Here is a 19,946-nt window from a genome sequence, read left to right as displayed (position 1 = left end):
TGGCTGTCAGAAACATCCTGTCTCTCTCCGGGGTAGTTATTCTTGGGGCACAGATTCTGCATCAGGCTGGTTTCCAATTTGGCTTTTGTCTCAGTCAGCTTTGGCTGCTATAATAAACATTTGTTTCTCACAGTTGTGGAGGCTGGGAAGTCCAAGATCAAGGTGCTGGCAGATTCAGTGCCTGCTCAGGACCCAGTCCTGGTTCATCAATGGCACTTTCTAGCTGTAACCTCATATGGCAGAAGGGGCCAGGGGACCTTATAAGAGCATGAATCCCATTCATGAAGCCTCTGCCCCCATGACCTAATCGCCTCCCCAGAGGCCCTGTCTCTTAGTATCATGACATGGAGAGCATTAGGTTTCAACACAGGTTTTTTTCTGACCATATTTAATCATGTCAGAGGTTCAGGCTGAACTTGATACTTGGACCCTATCAGAACTAAGTAATATTCCCCCCAAGGTATGACCTCATACATAGGTCCACTTGGGCTAGACAGCTGATTGTAGTCTGTGGGGAGCTGCAGCTGCTGCTTGTTATGTTGGATGTGGAGGGTTACAGAGGGTCTTCCCTTTCCAATCTGAGTGGCAGCTGACATGGGGTACCATCACAGGGACTCCCACCTCAAAGTCTAGCAAGGTGCCAAGCTCCCTTGCCACCTTCCCCTGATCCACTTTTCTCCTTCCTGGTCTCTGTGGTTGAGGGGGTGAGGCCTGGGAGAAGGGAGGGGACCCCAGAGATTCCTCTGAGTGTTTGATCGTGGCTGTAATGTGTGTGCCCCTCAGGAGGGAGAGAAGACAAGAAACCAGAATCGCTTTAAAGGAAGGGCTTTATATGGTCTGTGTACGTGGTCAGACAGGACCCCAGGCAGTTCCGTGATGGCCACGCTGGGATGCTGGGCTGGTGTGTTGTTCTGGGTCCCCACACCAGCAGGCGTTATTGTTCCCGGGGCAGTGGTTGGTTCTCCAGAGGATCTGTTGAGGAAGAGTGACTTCTTCAGTGACCCTTGCCCCATAAGCAGATAGCCCTTGGGGGAATGGGATGAGACCTTACCCCTCCGAGGCAATGTATCCCTTTCAGTCCACCCAGAGTATCTACGTACCCCAGAAATCGACATCATCGTATACCTCTGTTTCCCTGGTGGAGAGCACAGTTGGGTCAGCCAGGGTCACCCTGACCCATGACAACCCTCACCCATCAGGGCCAGTACTCACAGGGGTAGGAGAGCTGTTCTGGGCACGTAGCCATCTGTGAAGAGAGAGCAGGGATGGTGAGTTCTCTCTTCCTGACAGTGACCCATCCTCCAGGGCCGCCTGGGTTGAGCTCACTCACACTTGCCCTTGGTGTCCCGGCATAGCATCTCCTCCTTGCTGGTGAACTCAATCACCTCCAAGATCTCCCCACGCCGAATTCCCAGATGCTTGCCACCCCCACGTCGTGTCTTGGCATTGGGGTCAATCATCATCCTAGTCAGAATCACGATCTCCCCCTCAAACTGGGAAGGAAGAGGTTAGTGTTTTCGCCTGTGCTGCCATCCAGAGACTCCCCGGCTGCTTTCTAAGGATGGAATTCACTGGGCCTTGGTCAACTTGAGCTGAGCCCAGCCCTCCCAGGACTCTTGCTTTGCGTGGGGTTCACACCTTGAACTTTTTCCGGAACTCCCGCTCAGCTTTCTCTGCCTTCCGGATCTGCTTCAGGGACTTTAGGTCCTCGGGTGGTGACTGCTGTTGCTGGGGCGCCTTCTTCCTGAGCCCCTCAAGGAATTGGGTGCTTGTGAGCAAGATGTGCTTCTGGGAGACACCCCTTTACTGTCTTTCCAGGGCTCAGCCCCGCCCTGCCCCACTCCCTTTGCCCTGTGGTACCTGGGCTCTGGGTCTTGTGGCCTCTTGGGGGATTGCTGGGTGGACAGCACTTCATCTGGGACAGTCAGAATGCCGACTTAGGCCAGGGCCCCTTGGTTTGGCCTTTTGACCTACTGGCTTGATCTTTCCTGTGTTAATTCTCATGACAGGGGGTAGGGGGGTGGGCAGTGGGGGCCCTCCCCTCCCCTTTCCCCAGGCCTTTCTCATGGGTTGTGAGTTCTCTTTCATTTTCTTAACTCCTATCACATGTTAGGTGTGGGAGAAACTGTTTATCCCTCATGTCAACTCTATTGATGACTGTCATCCCAACTTGCTCAGGACGAAGTAAGGGTTCAGAGAAGTAAGAGAGTCTGCCCAAGGTCACCCAGCTGTTAAAGGTAGAGGCAGGATTTATCTGTGAGCTTTTGAAACTGTTTCACTCCTGCCTGGTAGAGGAGGTAAGGTTTTGGGAATTGTAATGTGATGTGGGTCAAAAAAATAAGGCAGGAAGAAAAAACCCATTTTCTAGAAAACAAAGGTCCACCTCTGGAAGGAGCTGTTGGGAGGGGTTTCTTGGGTTGGCTTGGCTGATAATGAGACTCTGGACTGTACGGGTCTCCTGGGTGAGGCAAATAGCCGGCTCTCCAGGTATGAGCCCTGTTCGCCCAGGGTCTGGCTTACAGTGAGACCCTCATGAACCCCAGGTGAGTGAAGGATCCAGAACCTGAAGCCACCAGCTTTTTGCAGTCCTTTCTGGATAACTGGACCTTTCAGGCCAGCAGAAGCTCCCCTCGGACTGCCTGATGGGTATTTGCATGGCACGCTCCCATCCCTCAAGGTGCTGTGCTGGATGGCCTCCACCCACTGTCCCCCCCAGAACACTCCCTCTCAAGCTCCTCCTATCTCTCCCAGACATTCACTCAGCTGGGAGCTGGGAGTGGACTTGACTTCACCCTAGAGCCCCTACAAACCTGCCGCAGCTGGAGAGCTCAGGGCAGGGCAGACCCTGGTGTGCCCATGTCCCCAGCCTCCTGGCAGTGAGATCCTGAGCTATCTGCCCTCAGGTCCTGGGAAAGAGCTGGGCCGGACCCCTCCAGAGGAGCTGTTCAGGGAGCCTCTAGTGGAGCTGCCACTGCTCTGAGTGAGGCATGGGGGGGAAGCCCAGAGTTCCTTCCAGTTGGGGACAGACTTGAAAAAGGCAAAGCAGCCCTTGGGACAATCCATACCACCAGTGAGCTCTACTCAGTGTCTGGAGAAGGGAGAGGAGGTCTAGGGAAGCTCGTGGTATCTAATGGCGATCTCGAACAACTGGCATGAGATGGGGAGACGGTTGCCCAGTGTTTGGGATGGTGGGCAAAGGTAGGGATGTGCCCAGTCTGGGGTTGGGGGTGAGCCATGCCTGCAAGGCTGCTGGAAGTGGGGTGGCCAGAGGTACTCCTGCCACACATCCACATCCCCAAGCGTGGCCCGAGCCACAGAGCCTCGCTGGGGCGGAAGCAGGACGGGCCCTGTCAGGAAGCTCTGTGCTAATCCGGGTGTTGCAAGCAGCCCCTGGGGAAAGCCTAGGAGAAGCAGCAGGGGCCTGGGAAGGAGTAACAGCTGTTGAGGCAGCAGACTTTGAGGAGAGGGCTGGTGGGGAAGGAGCAATAGTATCCAAAAGGCACCCTTGCAGGAGGCCCAAAGATAGGGCAGGGAAGCAGCCTGGGAGCAGAGGGCTGGGCTACCATGTACTGGCCATGTGAGCTCTGGGACAAGTCACTTCTTGTGTCCTCTAGCTTCCACTTCTGTAGTATGGGCATGACACCATCTTGGGGGTCGTGCACATTCTGGCAAAGTGCTGGCACAGGAGCCATTTTTGTTTGTACATGAGGTTGCTGAATGCATTATCCTCACAGCTACGGCTGAGTGGCCTCCGTTCTGCTCTCCAGGAGCAGAGGCTCAGAAGAAAAGAGAAGGGTCCAGAGTGCAGAGAGTTGCCTGGGACTGCAGACCCAGGGTCTGTCACAGCCTGTCTCCAGCCTGTGCCTCTGATCTCAGGCTCAAGTCCTACACGTCCCTCAGGCATCTCCTCCAAGACCACAGATCTAAGATGGGTCTTGATGCCTATCTTACTCTGTACCCAGGTGCAGGCTCAAAATTTGGGCCCCATCCCTGTCATGAGCTCTCTTGCTCTCCTCCTTGGTGATACACCACCAAGTCCTCTTGCTCCTTTTTGCCTGATTCTTCCACTGCTCTCCATGTCTCCTGCCACCGCCCTGGGACACACCCCTGCCCTGCCACACCACACCATGGTCGGTCTGCTGGCCTCTGGGCTGCCCTTCTCCACCCTGTTCCACCCATCAGGAGCTGGCCTGACCTTTCTGAAATCAGGCGCACCTTTCTGCTCTCTCCCTGGCACTATCCTTTCAGTCCATCAAGGATATGGATTGTCACTGGGCCTCACACGGGCAACATGGCAGAAAATGCCCTTGTGATGTCTGTTCCCCAGGTGCCTTGGCAGACTGGTCTGGCTGAGGGCCAGGCCCTGTCACCAACATACCCCTGCCCTTGGTGTTGGGTCTGTAGTCATCTGTGGACTCCACGTCATCGTATAGCTCGTAGACTTCATCTGGGTTCCTGCAGTGGGGCCGGGTGGGGGGTGTGTGTGTGTGTCTTATCTGAGATGAGGGTCTCTTCCAGCCCCATGACCTGTGCCCCTGCCCCCGACTCCCCACACTCACTGTGGGATGTCTGCAGGCTGTCGAACCTGGAAGCGGATCCCAGCAGAAGGGCTCCTCGGCAGAGCTGTGGAGAGAGGAGGGCAGCAGGGAGGGAGGCGGGCCCTGCCGGGGAACATCTGCCCCCACTTTCTGCCTGGGCTGCCCTGACCCACCTGTGTCTGCCGCTGAGGTTCTCCAAAAGTTCTGGATGGTTCTGGGGCCCGGGGGCAGTGGGGGCTTGGCTGGAGGAGGACCCAGGCTGCTGATAGGGGGCAGAGGCCTCCTCCGGGGTGGATGGCCAGGTTTGAAGCCCAGCCTTGACCCAACACTGCGGGTGAGAGCTGATCTCTGCTGCCTGTCTCCAAACCCTGGGCTGAGCGGGAACCGAGAGCTAAAGCCCGCAACTGCCCTGGGCAGTGAGCTCTCTGAAACCGAGCCAGGAAGTGGGGGCTTTCTAGGGAGGTCACCGAGGAACTCAGCCTGTGGGCGCTTCTTGGGCAGAAGAGTGGCCTCAGGCTGTGAGAACTTGTGTGGGTGCCCCTGGCACTCGGGCTGCAGAAACTTCTGGGGGAGCAGGTTGAACTCAGGCTCTGAGGATGTCCTGGGGAGGCCACCCAGCTCAGGCTGTGGGGGCTTCTTGGAGAGCGCTTTGAATTCAGACTGCCTCGGCCTTTTGGGAAACACACTGACTTCGGGCTCTGAGGACGTCCTGGTGAGGTTGCCAAACTCAGGCTGCAGGGGCTTCTTGGGGAGGTCACTCAGCTGAGGCAGTGGGATCTTTCTGGGAAATGTACTCAAGTCTGGCTGCAAGGAGTGGGGGTGGGGCTCACTGGACTCGGGCCTTGAAGGAGGTGCCTGAGGGGCCTCAGTGAGCTCGATCTGTGGCAGGGACTTCTTAGGGTGGCCGCTGACCTCAGAAAGCCCCTGCTTTCTGAGGTTTGCACTGACCTCAGGCTGCGGGGGCTTCTTGAGAAGGATACTGAAGTTGGGCTGTGAGGAGTGGGGGTGGGGCTCGCTACACTCAGGCTTTGAGGGGGGCGTTGGAGGGACCTCACTGGACTCAGGCTCCAGCAGGGACTTCTTAGGGAGGCCACTGACCTGAGGCTGTGGGGGCTTTCTGGGGACCACAGAGAACTCAGACTGCGGGGGCCTCTTGGGAAAGGTACTGAACTCAGGCTGCAAGGGCTTCAGGGTAGCCTCATCGGGCTCTGGCTGCTGGAATTTTCTGGGGAACTTGGCTTCTGCAGAGGGTCTAGGGGTGTTGCTGAGCTCAGGCTGTGGGAGCTTCTGAGGGGCCTCTCCGACCTCAGGCTTCGGAGGCTTCCTGGGGAACAGAGTGGCCTCAAGCTGTGGGAACTTCTTGAACTTGAGTTCACTGGACTCAAGTTTGGAGGGCTTCTTGGGCAGATCAGTGAACTCGGGCTGCAGGGGCTTCTTGGGGTGCTCGCCTAGCTCAGGCTGCGGGAACTTTTTGAGGAGTTTGTTGAACTCAGGCTTCGGGGGTTTTTTGGGGTGTTCGCTGGTCTCAGACTGAGAGGCCTGGAACTTTGCTTGAAGGCTCCGAAAGTCCTGATGACTCCCCTAGGGGACACACAGTCAGGCAGGGACTCATACATCCACGTGGAGAGATGGACGTGGGGACATGGGGACATGGTCACAGACACACACCACCTTTCCCTGACTCCTTTGCAGTCAGCTCCCCTTCCCCACCTTCTTCCCTTGGCCCTCTTCTCTGTGAGCTGAAGACGCCCATGCTTTTGTCTCCTGTGGGTCCCAGGCTCTGCTAAACTCCTACACCCTTCTGACCTCTCCACTTAGGCCTGGAATGTGTGCACCCAACCTTGCCCCACCCAGGACACAAGCTCCTGGTGCCCCGGCAGCCTGCTGCTCCCACAGCCCTCCCCTTCAGTCAGTGGAGCCTCCTTGAGCCCCTCCTTTCCTCCCCAGGCTTTTCTTTTTTCTTTTTTCTTTTGGCTTTTTAGGACCACATATGCAGCATATGGAAGTTCCCAGGAGCTGTAGACGCCGGCCTACACCACAGCCACAGCCACACGGGATCCGAGCCACATCTGCGACCCACACCACAGCTCATGGCAATGCTGGATCCCCAACCCACTGAGTGAGGCCGGGGCTCGAACCTGTATCCTCATGGATCCTAGTTGGGTTTGTTAACCGCTGAGCCATGAAGGGAACTCTAGGCTCTTCTTTTTTTCTTTTTCTTTTTGTCTTTTTGAGGGCTGCACCTGCAGCACATGGAGGTCCCCAGGCTAGGGGTCAAATCGGAGCTGAACCCTGCAGGCCTACACCACAGCCATGGCAACTCTGAATCCGAACTGCGTCTGCAACCTTACACCACAGCTCTCAGCAAGGTCAGATCCTTAACCCACTGAGCAAGGCCAGGGATCGAACCTACAACCTCAGGGTTCCTAGTCAGGTTGTTTGTGCTGCACCATGATGGGAACTCCAGGCCCTTCTTTTCTAATTTCAAAATACATTTGGAATCCAACCTCTTCTTAGCGCCTGCGCCACTGTCCTGGGCCAGAGGAAGCCGCCTGGGGGAGGCACCTTCCCCCGTGGCCTGAATTATTTAATAGGCTCCTCCTTGGTCTCCTGCCTGCCTCTGGCACCCCCACCCCTGGCCCGTCAGCTGACAGCAGCCAGAGGAGGCCTGTTAACCTTAAGTCAGTTTGTGCCCTTCTGCTCAAAATCGGGCAGAGTTCCTTCATTTCCCTGCAATGGAAGCTAAAGATGTCACGAAGGCCCGAATCTTAGATCCTACCTCCCCTATTTAGTCACTGCCTTAGCCTCCCTCCCCCCCAGTCTCAGGCCCCTGCCTGGGACACTCCCCACCGCAAGGGCTTCCTCCTCCTCCTCCAGGTCTCTGCTCCCAAGTTCCTTATTAGAGAGGCCTTCCTCCCAGACCACTTGAGTTGAAAAAAAGAAATGGATTCCTCTTTCCCAGCACCCTCCATCCTCCCCAACCTGACTTACTGTCCTCTTAGTAATTGCCATCCTCTATCATTCAATTTATTTTACTCAATAAATCGTGGAATGGAGTGACCTCAAGCTGTGGGAACTCCTTGGAAAATTCACTAGACTCAAGTTTGGAGGGCTTCTTGGGCAGATCAGTGAACTTGGGTTGCAGGGGTTTCTTGGGGTGCTTGACTGCTAGGTTTGGGGTAGGTTTTTTTTATTTTGGGAGGTACCTCTACTCCCCCTTCCCCCAGCGCCTGTGGAACATCACTGCCAAGAGGGCAGCAACTTGTCCCATGCGTTGCGGTCCTCCCAGTGCCTGGCACACAGTAAGATGCTCAGGAACTCTTGAAATAAAGAACATTGAGGACATGCAGAGACGGGCACATACTCAGCCACGTCCATTCAGACCATCACGTTCTCATGCAGACGCACACAGAGTAACCCTGAGAAGCCTGGAGGCAAATGTGGGCACAGGACCTCACTGTCCTAGATGCCGAGGACCAGCAGCAGGCCCCCTGGGCACAGGCGTGACCATGGCTGGCACACCAAGTCAGCTCCAGGTACTGTCTGGACCCACCTCTCACCACCAGTCCCAAACACAGGAGACCCACAGCTAAGGCCAGGCCTGCTCTGATGGACAAATTCTCCCGGAGATGGCCCTGCCCCAGGCCCCCAAGCCTGGCTCCACCTGGGGTCTAGGAGCTTGGGGCAGGGGAAGGGCAGCACCTCGTGGACTTGGCCCCACCTGCGCCTCACTGTCCCCCAGCCCAGAGAACAAAGACAGGTGGTGATTCCTGTCGGGAGGCCTTTCGTGAAAGCCCCCAACCCCGGTGGGTTGGGGCAAGGCTCCCTCTGTGACCCCCGGGGCCAGAGAAGTCCAAGTCAGCAGGTCATGCCTTGGGGGATGGCTGGGGAGCGGGGGTGGCCGGCAGCGGGTGCATGACCCACTTTGTCACCCACAGGAAGCCCTTCCTGCTTACCCTGGCTGCCTGTGACCAGGTTGCTGTTCATGCTGACCTGGGGGGTGGGGTGTTGTCTGGGCAGGCCCCCGGTCCCCCTTATAGTCACAGTCTCAGTGGGCCACAGGCCCCTCAGTGCCTGAGCTGTCCCAGAGGTGGGTCCTGACTCCTTCCCATTTCTGGCATTCGTGTCGGTCATTGCCGCGCCCCGGACAGATCTGCCCCTCTGCCGCCCCCACTTTTGGAATGTGCCTGCCAGTGTCCACCTGTGGCATCCCTCGCCTCCAGCTGGCCAGTGGGGGACATTCCCAGGGCTTGGAGACTCACCATGGCTGCAGGTGGGTGACGGGCCACAGGGCAAGTGGGATCCGAGCCAGAGCCACCGCCCTCAGGAAGTGACTGCAGCTTCTGCTCCATGGGCCCCGGGCCCCACGGGGTGGGGTCTGCTGGCCAGGCAGGGAGGGCAGAGGAAGGAGAGGAGGCGGGGACAGCCTTGGCCCTTCCTCAGATCCCGTCCCCCTCCCTCCCACCCCATGCCCTGCTGTGTGCTGACTTCCTGACTCCCTGTGCCAGACCTTGAGGACCTTCTGCCAACAGAGGCAGGCCAAGTCCAGCCAGGGCCTCCGTCGGGGTGGGCGTGGGCGTGGGGGGCGGCCAGTTCTCCGTGGAGCAGGAACATGGTCAGCTCTGGGCTGGGAGAGCCAGCAGCCAGGCGAGTCTGCTGTGTGAGGCCCGCCTACTGACTCTTGTTGCCTCAATCCCCCTTCCTCATTTCAACACTTCCCTTTGGTCCAATTTGCAGCTCTGAGCAGGACTTCCTTGTTACGGGAGAGATGTAACACGGGCCGAGGGCCTGGCCAGGATGGCAGATTTGGTGGAGTTGGGGGGTGGGCGGTGTCCAAGGCCTTTCCTCTGGGAGAGGGAGGGAGTCTGAGGACCACCTCTAGGCTCCCAGAGGATAAGGGAGGGAGGACAATGGGGATGGTTGGAAGGCCAGCGAAGAGGGGGTGAAGGTGGGCAAGACCAGCCCTCTGAGGGTCAGGCCCCGCCAGACCAGGGTAACCCTGACAGCCACGCTTAGTGACTGGGGCTCAGAGAGAAAAGGAGGAAACACCCAAGGAGAAACTGCTATATTGGAGTCGCTAGAGGAGGATACAGAAAGACAGAAGCTGGAGTCTGCGGGTGGTTCAGTGGGTTAAGGATCTGGCGTTGTCACTGCAACAGCTCAGGTCGCTGCTGTGGCGTGGGTTTGATCCCTGGCCCTGGAACTCCCACATGCCGCAGGTGCAGCCAAAACAAACAAACAAAACCACCAGAAGACAGAAGCTCCCAGCAATTCTGACTTAATTGGCCTGGGGTGTGGCCTGAGTTAACACACCTTCAGGGTGATTCTAACGTGCAGCTGAGAAGCAAGACCCCCTTAAAGTGTAGGCTGTGCCTCAGGTCAGAGGTGGCACCTCACCTCGGATTCTGAAACATCCAGGGGGATGCCCATACTGCTGGTCCGAGGATCACATCTAGAGAAGCAAGGACGGAGAAGTTTCCAGAAGGATCCAGATGAGACAGGGACAGAGGCTGGATGTTGCATTCTCAGCAGATGCCCTTCATTCACCTGTGCCTTGAAAACCACAGGCAGCCACCTCTGCCCATATGTCTGCTTTAAGAGTACAGCTCAGGGGTTCTGGAGCCTCTGCAGCTATGTGTTCCTGTTCCTGCACCAACAGACACACACCCTGGGTCACGTTCCCAGATGTGGGTTCCCCTCACATCTGGAACAGGAGGCTTGGGAGGCTGGGATGACAAGGTCTGGGTGCTGGAGCAGCTCAGCCTGTTTAACTTGAACCTACAGTTTCGGGTCACCCTGGCCCCTGGGGCAGCTGTGCAAGGTGGGTGCCGCTAGCGTGCACTCATTCATTCTCCCTTCAGACTGGCACTCCTGGGCGCCCTCTGCTGGGTGGAGCTGGGGCCCTAAGAGGACTCCGCTTTCAGGTATTCTGGAGTTGGGGTGGGGGACACTCTGTAGGGGTCATGGCTTGGTTGGCCAGAGGGAGGTCAGGGGCTGCAGGAGCCCAGAGGGGACAGTGGGAGCAATAAGACTTCCCAGGCAAGCAGACAAAAGCTGGACATGAGTTGGAAGAGGATGAGGGTTGGAAGTTTTCAGAGTGACCCTGCTCCCTAGGCCTCAAGGTGATTTCAGCTTCTAGAGAAGGCAGTGAGGGGCCGAAGGGGGTCCATGGACCCGCTGTATCTATAGGAGGGGCTGTGGCATCTACATGAGTGATGGGATTGGGGGAAGGTACCTGGACAAAGATGTTGGTTCTCTTGGTCTCTCTGGAAAGATCCTAATAGACTGGGAAGTGATGTTGCCTGGATCTGGGGGTGGCTGAGTGAGGGGCTCAATGGGGAGAACTCCTGGGGGCTGGGATATCCTGGTACCCTGGAGATGGAACAACAAGCCCTGTCCCTGGAGACGCAGGAAAGGGTGGGCCTAGGGACATATTTCCAAGGGTGTCTAGGGTCCCTGGGAGCGTAGGAAGAGAAGAGAGTACCCTTTGGGCCTCGCTGCCTGGGTTTTCTCCTCAGTGGTACCCGTGCTCAGCTTCCATGGTGGTGCAGAAGCAGTGCGACTTGGAACTGGGCCTGGCTAGGCTGAAGGCTCCGTCAGCTTACCCTCCTAGCCTCACTTTCTCTATCTGTAAAGTGGGCCCTTGACCCACCTCCTTCCCAGGTTCTCGAGAGAGTCCTAGGCAGCCACAGGCTTGGCTTGATGTGGGATCTGGGTTCCCAGGCTAGGGACTGAACCCGGGCTGCAGTGGTGCAAGCGCTGAGTTCTAACCGCCAGAACCACCAGGGACCTCCCATCTCCCCACCCTTCTTTGGAGCCTCACAAGAACTCATCATGCACATTATGACACCCATTTTAAGGACTAGGAAAGTGAGACGCAGAGAGGTTGAGTCTTCCCCAGATCATACGGTTGTGGTTTCAAGGCTTCTGGCTGAGAAGGGGGGAACTCAAGGGGGGCCTGGAAGGGCTGGTGGAGTAGACACCTGGCCCGAGCCACCTGAGCCTCAGCTGCAACCCCATCGAGGACACCAAAGCCCTGAAGCCCCTTGTGCCCTTGTGAGGCCAAGGGCAGTGGGGCAGGCAGGTGGGCAGACCAGCCCCTTGGTCGAGGTGGGCCAGGTTCTAAGGGCTCCAAAACCTCCCTACTGCCCTTCCCAGGAGAATCTGAAGGGCTTTTGGAACTTGGAACTGTTGACCTTTGATGAGACATTACAGCTGCACTAGGAGCAGGTGTTTGAGCCATTATCCCAGTTCAGCTACCTGGACAGCTTCGATGCTGGGGACCCTGTCTGACTCTGAGTCTGAGGCCAACACACAGGGGAATGAGGATTCTGAGGACTGGGGGAGGATGGTGAGGGAGGGCAAGGAGGAGATGGGAGGGTGGTGTGGGAGGGATGGGGCCTGGGGACTCCACCCAGGGGGTGACTAGTGTCTTGTTGGCTGCAGATACTGAGAATGAAGAGGTGACAGACGACAACTCTGGTAGCTTGGAAGACGGAGGAGGTAAGAAGGGAAGCGGGATGGGGTGGGGACCTGGTCCTTGGGTTCTGGCTCATAGAATGTTTATGTTCCCTAGGAGAAGGAGGAGGAGGGAGATGGTTCAAGATGAGGGCCTTGTGGGCCATGAGAACAGGCTCCTCATCCAAAGAGCTGTGGGGAGCCATTGAAGGGTACCAGGTAGGGGAGGGGCACAACTGGAAGAGACCCCTGATTCCAGGGGTGTTGCAGACTGGGGGAAGGGCAGGAGAGGTTGCCTCCTGTGCTCCAGGACTAGGCAAGGGTTGAGGTCTGGGCTAAGGGATGGCAGGGCTGGAAGGGGGCAAGATGCACGAGGTATAACTACGTCTTGAAGGGTGACTGCCAACAAGAGGTCAGACTTCCAGACTCAGGAGGCTTTGACCCATGGGGTTCTGGTGGCAGCAGTATGGTACTAGATTTTGAACCCTGGCCCCAGCCTTACTTCCTAAGAACGAAAGGAAAAAGAAAACCTATTTGTCAGAAGGGTGTGCAGAGAGGGAGCCCAGGCTCTCCAGGGCTGGCCTTGACCCACCCTTCTCAGGGCTAGGGCAGGGGGAGAATGGGAAGTGGGCAACCAGAGGGAGTCAGGGGAGGACAGCAAGAAGGATGATGATGAGGCCTGAGCCCCAGGCTGCCATGGAATGTCCAGATCTGGGGACCCTGCCACCTCCCTGAGAATCAGCACTGTCCTGAGGATCTGGGAAGCTCCAGCTGGGCCAGCCTCCCAGCCTGTGCCCCCAACTCCTGGGACTTTTAAAATAAAACCAGAAACCTCCATCTCATCTGATTTCTGGAAATGATGGAACAAGACAGAGAGCCACCTACAGCTATCCTAGTGTTGAAGTGACAAGGGAAGTGGGACATAGGTTGTCAGGGGAGACCTGCCCCCTCCCCCGGTTGGGTGTGCCCCAGGACGGCTCGATTGACTCACTACGCATTGCAGGGGCAAGGGACCCAGACACAGCACAGACTGGCTCAACTGCCTCCTTTATTGTTCCCCCATCCCGGCCATCTCAAGGCTCCCCCGACCCCGCCGAAAATTACAAAACTACCCACTCGCCCCACCCCCCAACGCAGCGGGGTTCAGAGCGGCGAGAATACTGGACACTCCCCCTCTGACAGCAGCGGCGACACCTGGCGCGCAAGCGGGGCTGGGTCTGGGTGGGGCAGAGGGGTCGCCTGAGCCTCGGCCCCGCCTCTCGCCTCAGGGGCCCCGCCCTCCCCACACGCGCGCTCCCGGGCCTTACCCGCCGGCGCGTCGGGGCGCGGCTGCCCCGGCGCGGGGGCCGCGGGGCGGTGGTCTTCCAGGTGTAGTGTCATGGCGGCCCGCGAGGCCGTGGAGAAGGCGCACTGCATGCAGGAGTAGCGGCCGCGCGTGTGCTCCCACAAGATGCGGCTCGGGGCCGCGTGCCCTGCGGGCAGGCGGGACCTGGTCAGCCCCCGGCCCTGGGCGAGGGCGGGTCGGACCTTTTCCCGCCTCCCCATCAGCTCCCGGGCGCCCGGGGCCTGCCCTGGCCTGGCTGATCCGTTTTTCCTGGGCGTCTCCCCAGGTATTTGAGGGCATTAAACTTGATTTATTCGCGTCCCCTTCTCCCATCCTCTGAACCAACGTAGGGAGGAAAGACTCGGGAACCGGGCGCGAGTTTTACACGGAAACGCCGGCGCAGATGAAGGAGCAGGGGCCGTAATTTTCAAAGCAAAATCCTGTATTTCAGGGGTGACATTTCCGGCCACCTGGAAAAGGGTTGGGCACCGCTGCCTCCTAACATCCCTTAGGCCCCGCAGGGCGCAGGAAAGCAATCCCCTACACCCTCCCGCGTGGTCACCTGCACGCACCTGAGGGCGCGTCGGAGCCGCCCTGGGGTTTTCGCGGGCTGCCGCCTGCACCTGCGATAAATGGGCGGGTCAAGGTCAGAAGTCCGAATGAGCCCTGCCCACCCTTCAGGCGGCCCTGCACCCACACTCACCTTGGCTTTTTTTCCACACGGCGGCGCTGGAGGCGGGCGGCCCGGGAGCGGCGGCCAGGAAGGGGCGCAGGCGTGGGGGACTCAGGCCAAAGGGCGCGGGGTTCAAGTAGGGCAGGAAGGACCCGGTAGGGGCAGGGGCAGGGGTCGTGAACGGCTCGAGCAACGGGAACTGCAGTCCCGGCGCCGACGCAGCGTCGGACTCCGGGGGGCGCTCCGGCACTGGCGGCTCCTTGTCGAGGGCGGGGGGTGGTGGCGGGGCTGGGCTCTGCGCATGCTCGGCGCAAACATGCAGATGCTTGAAGAGCGAGCGGTGTGTGCGGAAGCGCAGGAGGCAGTTCTCACACCTGGGGGCGGCGGAGGGTTGGGCTGGGTCTCCAGGGAGACAAGGGAGCCTGGGCCCAAAAATAATAGACTCCCCAATCTGTGCGGGAGGAGTCTGCCCTAAGCGTCCTCCTACTGGGTCGCGATTCCCCCGGGTCAGAGGCCGGGGAAGATGAGGAAGGAGTCTCAATTTTCACTTAGGTGATCAGTTCTCCTCTTGGGAGGCAGAAGGACAGGGCAGAGGGGCTCCTGTATGTCTGTCCCCACTTCTAAGCTCCGCCCTCCCGATCCCTGGAACTTGTTCTAGCAACCAGTCTCTCTTCTGGGCAGGTAAGGTAAGGGTTAGGCTTGCCCTAGGTTACCTCCACCTCCCGACCCAGCCCCCGTGATGAAGAAGGGAGAAAAGCCTGGAACCCAGGTAGTGGCTGAAAAAATCAGCGGTGGGGGGAACTGCGTGGGGCCTGGTCACCAACCACCAGCAGAGGTCTGGGTGGACAGAGTCTCACTTGAAGTAGCGATTGGGTTTGTAGTGCAGCTTGCCGTGTGCCACCAGCTCCTGCATGCTGGGGAAAGTCTCAGTGCAGCTCAGGGCGGAACAGCGGAAGAGCTTGCCTGGCAGGGCAGGGATGAAGGATAGGAGTGGAGAGGAGTGGCCAAGACTAGCCAGGAGGCTCTGCCTGCCTGCCGCCCTAACCTGACTCCCCACCACCTACCCTGGCCCTACCTTCCAGGGACTGTGTGGGTGGGCAGTGGGTGCGCAGATGCTGTGCCAGGTCTCGAACGCTGGGGAAACTCAGACAGCAGCCAGGGCTGGAGCAGGGTATCTGCTTCCCTGCAGGATGCACAGAAAGGAGGGGTTGTCACTGTCCCTTTTCCATCCATGCTGTCCAGGGCATTTATGGGACTGGAATTACCCTATGGTTTCTTACTGGGGCCTTTACCCTCTGCCTCCCCCACTAGTGGGTAGGGCCTAAACTGCCAGAGGGTAGGAGCTGAGTTGCCTGGCTCCTCACTGTATCCACAGCCTGGCATACATTTGGTGCTCCGTGACTGGCGATTCCCTCTAGATGGGCCCCAAGTCTGGAGATAATCTGTATTCTTCACTCCTATTGTTCCAGGAGTGATTCCCCCAGAAGGCTTCTACACAGGTCACCTGGTGGTGGGCGTCGTCTGGGAGGCCGCAGGTCCTCACTCTTTCCGGAGACAGTGCTGATCGGGCCAAGGCTGGGTCCAGGGCCAGGATGGCCACTGTCTGGGGCTGGGGAGGCACCCTGCTGGGTCCCTCCAGACCCTCCACGTTCCCACACCGGGGGTGTGGCTGCCTGGTCAGAGGCTGGCTCCTCCCCCATGGAAGAGGAGGTGGCTACAGCAGCCATAACTGGGGACAGCACCTCCTTGTCGGTCTCACTGGAGCTGGACTCTGCAGTGGCTGGCATGTCTGGGCTGGGCCCTGAGGGTTCCTCCTCCTGGTGGAAGGAAGGGGTGGGGAGAACCCCTCTGGGCCCAGGGTCTGCTTGGGCCAGCCAGGGGCACCCCTCCACCCCACCAAGACCACTAGGCATTCCTGAAGCAGCCAATGTCCCAGAGACATCACCCAGTCAGCCGCCATCCTAAGGAGTCACCATAAATGGAGGGCAGGGGGTGAGGGTGGATTTGGCTCCTGCCTCCTGTGCCCCCATTCTCTGGGAGGGAGCCAAGTTGTCCCAAATGTAGAAGGGGGTACCTGTTCAGGAATCACCCATATGAAAGAAGCATGCCTTAGACCCTAACCTGGAAAGGTGGGAGGCCCGCCCAGGGGAAGGGAGTGGAGAAAGATGGGGCTCTGAACAGGGTGCGACTAAGAAGATGCTGGAGGGACCACAAAAGGCCAAGTAGGTTTTTGAGGAAGGAGATATATCTATCAGCCGGGCTCGAGATACGCAGGTGAACTGGAGGTGCTGGGGTGGGGGGGGCGACTGTATAAAGATCAGGGGCGGTGCTCGAGAGCTGTGGGCGTGGCCCAGTAGAAGCCAGACCCGGAAGTAGGGGGTAGGGTGCGCCCCTAGTGACAGCCAGCGGCGAGCGAGTGCCCGGATGTGGGGGCGGGGTCGGCCGTAGGCTGTGAGCGCTACCGGGCGGATTCCCGCCAGTCCCCGCTGGCTCGCCGCGTCCGCGTCCCCGTCGCCGCGCTCACCATCCTCGCCCCGATTCTGCCTCCTGTTCCCTTGGCTCCGACAGCTCCAGCTAAAGCTGCGCTGATTCCTTCGGTGGCCGCAGGCTCGGGCTCACGTCGGCGCCATTTTTCCGCCTTCCAGATCTCGCGAGAACGGGGGCGGGGCCTGCTAGCCCCGCGAGAACGGGGGCGGGGCATGACACCCGCGGTTTCCTTTGAAAGCAGAGGTAGGGCCGGCGTGGATTTGCAAACCGAGGACGGGTCTATCGGGCAGATTTAGCACAGTCTGTGCGCAGAGATATGGGATTAAAAGCTTCCTGGGCCTCAGTTTTCTCTGCAAAATGAGCATCTTCATTCTCTCACGTATCGTCACCATACCTCGAAGGGGGATAAACAACTGTTCTTTTTCGAAGATGTCGTGTTTGGTGAGCCGCCTCTTCGTAAGGAAATTGACAATGGCCGTCAAATTTTTCAGTGCGCTTAGTTCTGAAGTTGGAATGGGTCCGTTGAGATAGCCAAGGACGGGAAGCAAGCTAACCGTCCTCAGGAAGACGTATGGAGAGCCCTGGATGTACCGGTGTGGAATGAATCACCTAACCCAAACTCCATTCCTTGAGTGCCTACTGTTTGCTAGGCACTGGGGACCCAAAAATGAACAGAACAGACCAACATCCCAGTTACCAGGGGCCGCTCACGTTTTAATATGGGGAAACAATGAATCAACAAATGCAGAAAACTATCTTATATTAAGGAAACACCTTAATATAGAAAGGAAAACCCCCCAGAAGGTTGTGTGTCAAGTAAGCTTCTCTGTGAGGTGACATCTGAGCTGTCACCTGATGGTCAAAAAAGAGTGAGCCAGTAGAAGGTCAGGGGACCATAGCGCTCTGAAAAGAATGGATAGCTGGTGCATGTGGCTTGAGTTGGGGAGGGACAAATCTTGTCTTTTTCGAGAAACAGTGAGGCTATCAGCGCATTGCTGGAGCATAGTGGAGGCAGCGAGTGGAGGACAGGCGTTCCATCGTGGCTTAGTGGTTAATGAACGCAACTAGTATTCATGAAGACGCAGGTTCGATCCCTGGCCTTGCTCAGTGGGCTAGGGATCCAGCGTTGCCCTGAGCTACGGTGTAGGTTGCAGACATGGCTCGGATCCTGTGTGGCTGTGGCCAGCGGCTAGAGCGCCGATTAGACCCCTAGCCTGGGAACTTCCATATGCTGCAGGTGCGGCCCTAAGAAGCAAAAATAAATAAATAACAGGAAAGAAAATGGACATGGACAAGGTGCAAGGAGGGTCATGCAGGGCCCTTGCGAACTGTAGAAAGAGGAATGTGGTCTATATTCTAGGCATGAATTTTTTTTTTTGTCTTTTTGCTATTTCTTGGGCCGCTCTCGCAGCATATGGAGGTTCCCAGGCTAGGGGTCCAATCGGAGCTGTAGCTGCCAGTCTACGCCAGAGCCACAGCAACGCAGGATCTGAGCCGCGTCTGCAACCTACACTACAGCTCACGGCAATGCCGGATCGTTAACCCACTGAGCAAGGGCAGGGACCGAACCCGCAACCTCATGGTTCCTAGTCGGATTCGTTAACCACTGCGCCACGACGCAACTCCTAGGCATGAATTTTTAACACCATCTAATTGCCCGTTGTCATTTGGAGGATGGGTCATTGTGGGACAATAAAGTGGATCTTTGATCTCTGATGTCTGTAATACATTATTTAACTGTTCAGGAAGTGTTTGTTGAGTTCTAGGCAAGTGTAGTCTTTATGAATATTGTATTTCTGTCTATGTACGTAGGATGTATCTACTTTTTTGCTTTTTTTTTTTTTTTTGTCTTTTTAGGTCCACACCCACGGCATATAGAGGTTCCTAGGCTGGGGTCTAATCAGAGCTACGGCTGGCAGCCATGGCCACAGCCACAGCCACAGCAACTTGGGATCCAAACCACGTATGCGACTTACACCACAGCTCATGGCAACGCTGGATCCTTAACCCACTGAGCAAGGCCAGGGATTGAACCTGAGTCCTCGTGGATGCTCGTCAGATTTGTTTCCGCTGAGCCAAGATGGGAACTCCAAAAAAAACTTTTCTTTTGATTATCATTAATATGGTTAAAAATCATTAATTTAAAAAACAATTTTGATGCAGGGTGGAGAAGTGTGTATGTGTGTGTGCGCGGGTTTTGGGGGGGAGGTTGTTGCAATCTGGGGAAGGGTGGGGTAAGGTTTCAGAAAGGACAGGGAACCAGGAAAGGGAGAGGTGGGGCCGGACTTTAGAAATTTTGTAAGAGCAAACAGGATGTTGCTGAGTGGGGGTGGGGGGCAAGGTGACTGAGGTTTGCAGTCTGAAGATGCTCTAACCTAGATGTGAGAGGCTGTCTGTTAGAAGACATCAAACCCACTCCCATCCCCAGTGCCCTGCCCAAACCACACCCATCTGTGTTGCTGGAAAGGTCCTACTTCCTGCAAATGGGGTGCCTGCTCCCCCAGTGGGGCCACAAGGCTGTACCCTAAAGTGCCAGGAGGTGGGCAGCCAGCATGTTGAGTTCTAGGGCAGAGAAGGGAGACAGAAGCCCTCATTCCTCTTCAGCATCAGGAAATCCTCAGCTGATGAGGTTGTGGTTCCTGCAGTTCTCCAGCAGTCTCTCCTCCAACAGGGGTCTTGCAGAGAGAGACACACAGTGGTGGCTGGGCAGTGGAGGAGCAAAAATCAGATAAGGAGGGAACCAGGGACATAGAAGGGAATGGTTAAATGCTTTTGCATAATGGTTGGCTAATAAAACGGCTCTCGGGACCTAGTTGTAAAAACTGGGGCTTTTTTTCCAGCCATGCACAGCTTCCCAGGAAGGTACAAGTCCTGCAGAAGGCTCTGATGACTAGTCTTTCTTTGATGCCTTTTCTTCTGTCCTCCAGTTGGGTGGGAGTCCTCCCATCACAGTGTAGGTTACTGTGTGTGGTATTTGCCATTGAAATCTGCTGAGACTGCCCCTTTTCCTCCTTCGTGGTTTCTCTAGGAATGCCCATACCTCTCTGCATTTCCCGCTCCTCCCCGCTCCAGCCCATCCCTTTTCTGGCTCAGTCCTGACCCCACCAATCTGGCTGCATCTCTCCCAGAGTGGCTGCTCTTTGTGGGGCTGAGCACAGAAGGGGTCAGGATCCTTAGGCTCAGACCTAAGGTTCCAGCTGCACCTGCAGGGAGGTTTGAAATGCTCAGATTCCAGCTCTGGTTTGGAGACAGCTGGGGGGATCAGGAGACAGCTGGAGGGCACTGGTAGCCAAGCTGATCCCCTTCACCACGACAAGAAGTGCAGAAAGCCAAGGTCTTGGAGTGTCAGAACCAGTCCTGAGCCCAGGTGAGTGAGGGCTAGGAAAACACAGCAACGGGGTAGGGACCAGAGGGGATTCAGGGTGGATCCGGGGGGCCATGTGGACCTGCCTCCATCCTCAAGGCC

At 57.3% G+C, this 19,946-nt stretch overlaps 2 protein-coding genes across 9 annotated transcripts; both read right to left on the bottom strand.

Annotated features, from left to right (window-relative positions):
* Positions 1-764: 764 nt before the first annotated feature.
* On the bottom strand, positions 765-10,061 carry PRAM1 (PML-RARA regulated adaptor molecule 1). Of its 7 annotated transcripts, XM_047777222.1 has the most exons (10): positions 8,801-9,929; positions 4,712-6,119; positions 4,560-4,623; positions 4,379-4,455; positions 1,861-1,915; positions 1,639-1,744; positions 1,331-1,493; positions 1,213-1,246; positions 1,101-1,135; positions 810-972 (listed from the first exon to the last, which is right to left on the bottom strand). In XM_047777222.1, exons 1-10 carry the CDS (start codon positions 8,888-8,890, stop codon positions 935-937), a joined length of 2,070 nt encoding a protein of 689 aa, XP_047633178.1. In that variant the 5' UTR covers positions 8,891-9,929; the 3' UTR covers positions 810-934. The 7 variants fall into 7 exon arrangements, 4 of the variants coding, with proteins under 4 accessions (XP_047633177.1, XP_047633176.1, XP_047633178.1 ...); XM_047777221.1 differs by lacking the exons at positions 1,101-1,135; positions 8,801-9,929 and adding an exon at positions 9,936-10,061 and having other exon boundaries at positions 765-972; XM_047777220.1 differs by lacking the exon at positions 1,101-1,135 and having other exon boundaries at positions 765-972.
* Positions 10,062-10,125: 64 nt separating this feature from the next.
* ZNF414 (zinc finger protein 414) lies at positions 10,126-16,709 on the bottom strand. Of its 2 annotated transcripts, none has more exons than XM_047777239.1 (8): positions 16,518-16,709; positions 15,498-15,810; positions 15,069-15,176; positions 14,851-14,956; positions 14,024-14,367; positions 13,893-13,943; positions 13,304-13,468; positions 10,126-10,185 (listed from the first exon to the last, which is right to left on the bottom strand). In XM_047777239.1, the coding sequence occupies exons 1-8, from the start codon at positions 16,692-16,694 to the stop codon at positions 10,133-10,135; spliced, it is 1,317 nt and encodes a 438-aa protein (XP_047633195.1). In that variant the 5' UTR covers positions 16,695-16,709; the 3' UTR covers positions 10,126-10,132. The 2 variants fall into 2 exon arrangements, with proteins under 2 accessions (XP_047633195.1, XP_047633194.1); XM_047777238.1 differs by lacking the exon at positions 10,126-10,185 and adding an exon at positions 13,024-13,213.
* Between the last annotated feature and the right edge of the window lie 3,237 nt (positions 16,710-19,946).

Source organism: Phacochoerus africanus, chromosome 4 (genome assembly GCF_016906955.1).
Source record: "Phacochoerus africanus isolate WHEZ1 chromosome 4, ROS_Pafr_v1, whole genome shotgun sequence".
In the NCBI taxonomy this organism is placed as follows: Eukaryota; Metazoa; Chordata; class Mammalia; order Artiodactyla; family Suidae; genus Phacochoerus; species Phacochoerus africanus.
This window is presented reverse-complemented; position numbering and strand designations above follow the sequence as displayed.

Excerpts from the sequence above, each read along its gene's own strand:
- ZNF414 (XM_047777238.1), bottom strand. The coding sequence starts at position 16,694 with ATGCCCCGCCCCCGTTCTCGCGGGGCTAGCAGGCCCCGCCCCCGTTCT. Across the intron at positions 15,177-15,497 it reads CAGACGACGCCCACCACCAG|GGAAGCAGATACCCTGCTCC; the intron begins GTGACCTGTGTA and ends TGCATCCTGCAG. Across the intron at positions 14,957-15,068 it reads ACCCACACAGTCCCTGGAAG|GCAAGCTCTTCCGCTGTTCC; the intron begins GTAGGGCCAGGG and ends CTGCCCTGCCAG.
- PRAM1 (XM_047777221.1), bottom strand. The coding sequence starts at position 10,061 with ATGCAACATCCAGCCTCTGTCCCTGTCTCATCTGGATCCTTCTGGAAA. Across the intron at positions 4,456-4,559 it reads CAGCCTGCAGACATCCCACA|GAACCCAGATGAAGTCTACG; the intron begins GTGAGTGTGGGG and ends GCCCCACTGCAG. Across the intron at positions 973-1,212 it reads AGAACAGCTCTCCTACCCCT|ATCCTCTGGAGAACCAACCA; the intron begins GTGAGTACTGGC and ends CTTCCTCAACAG.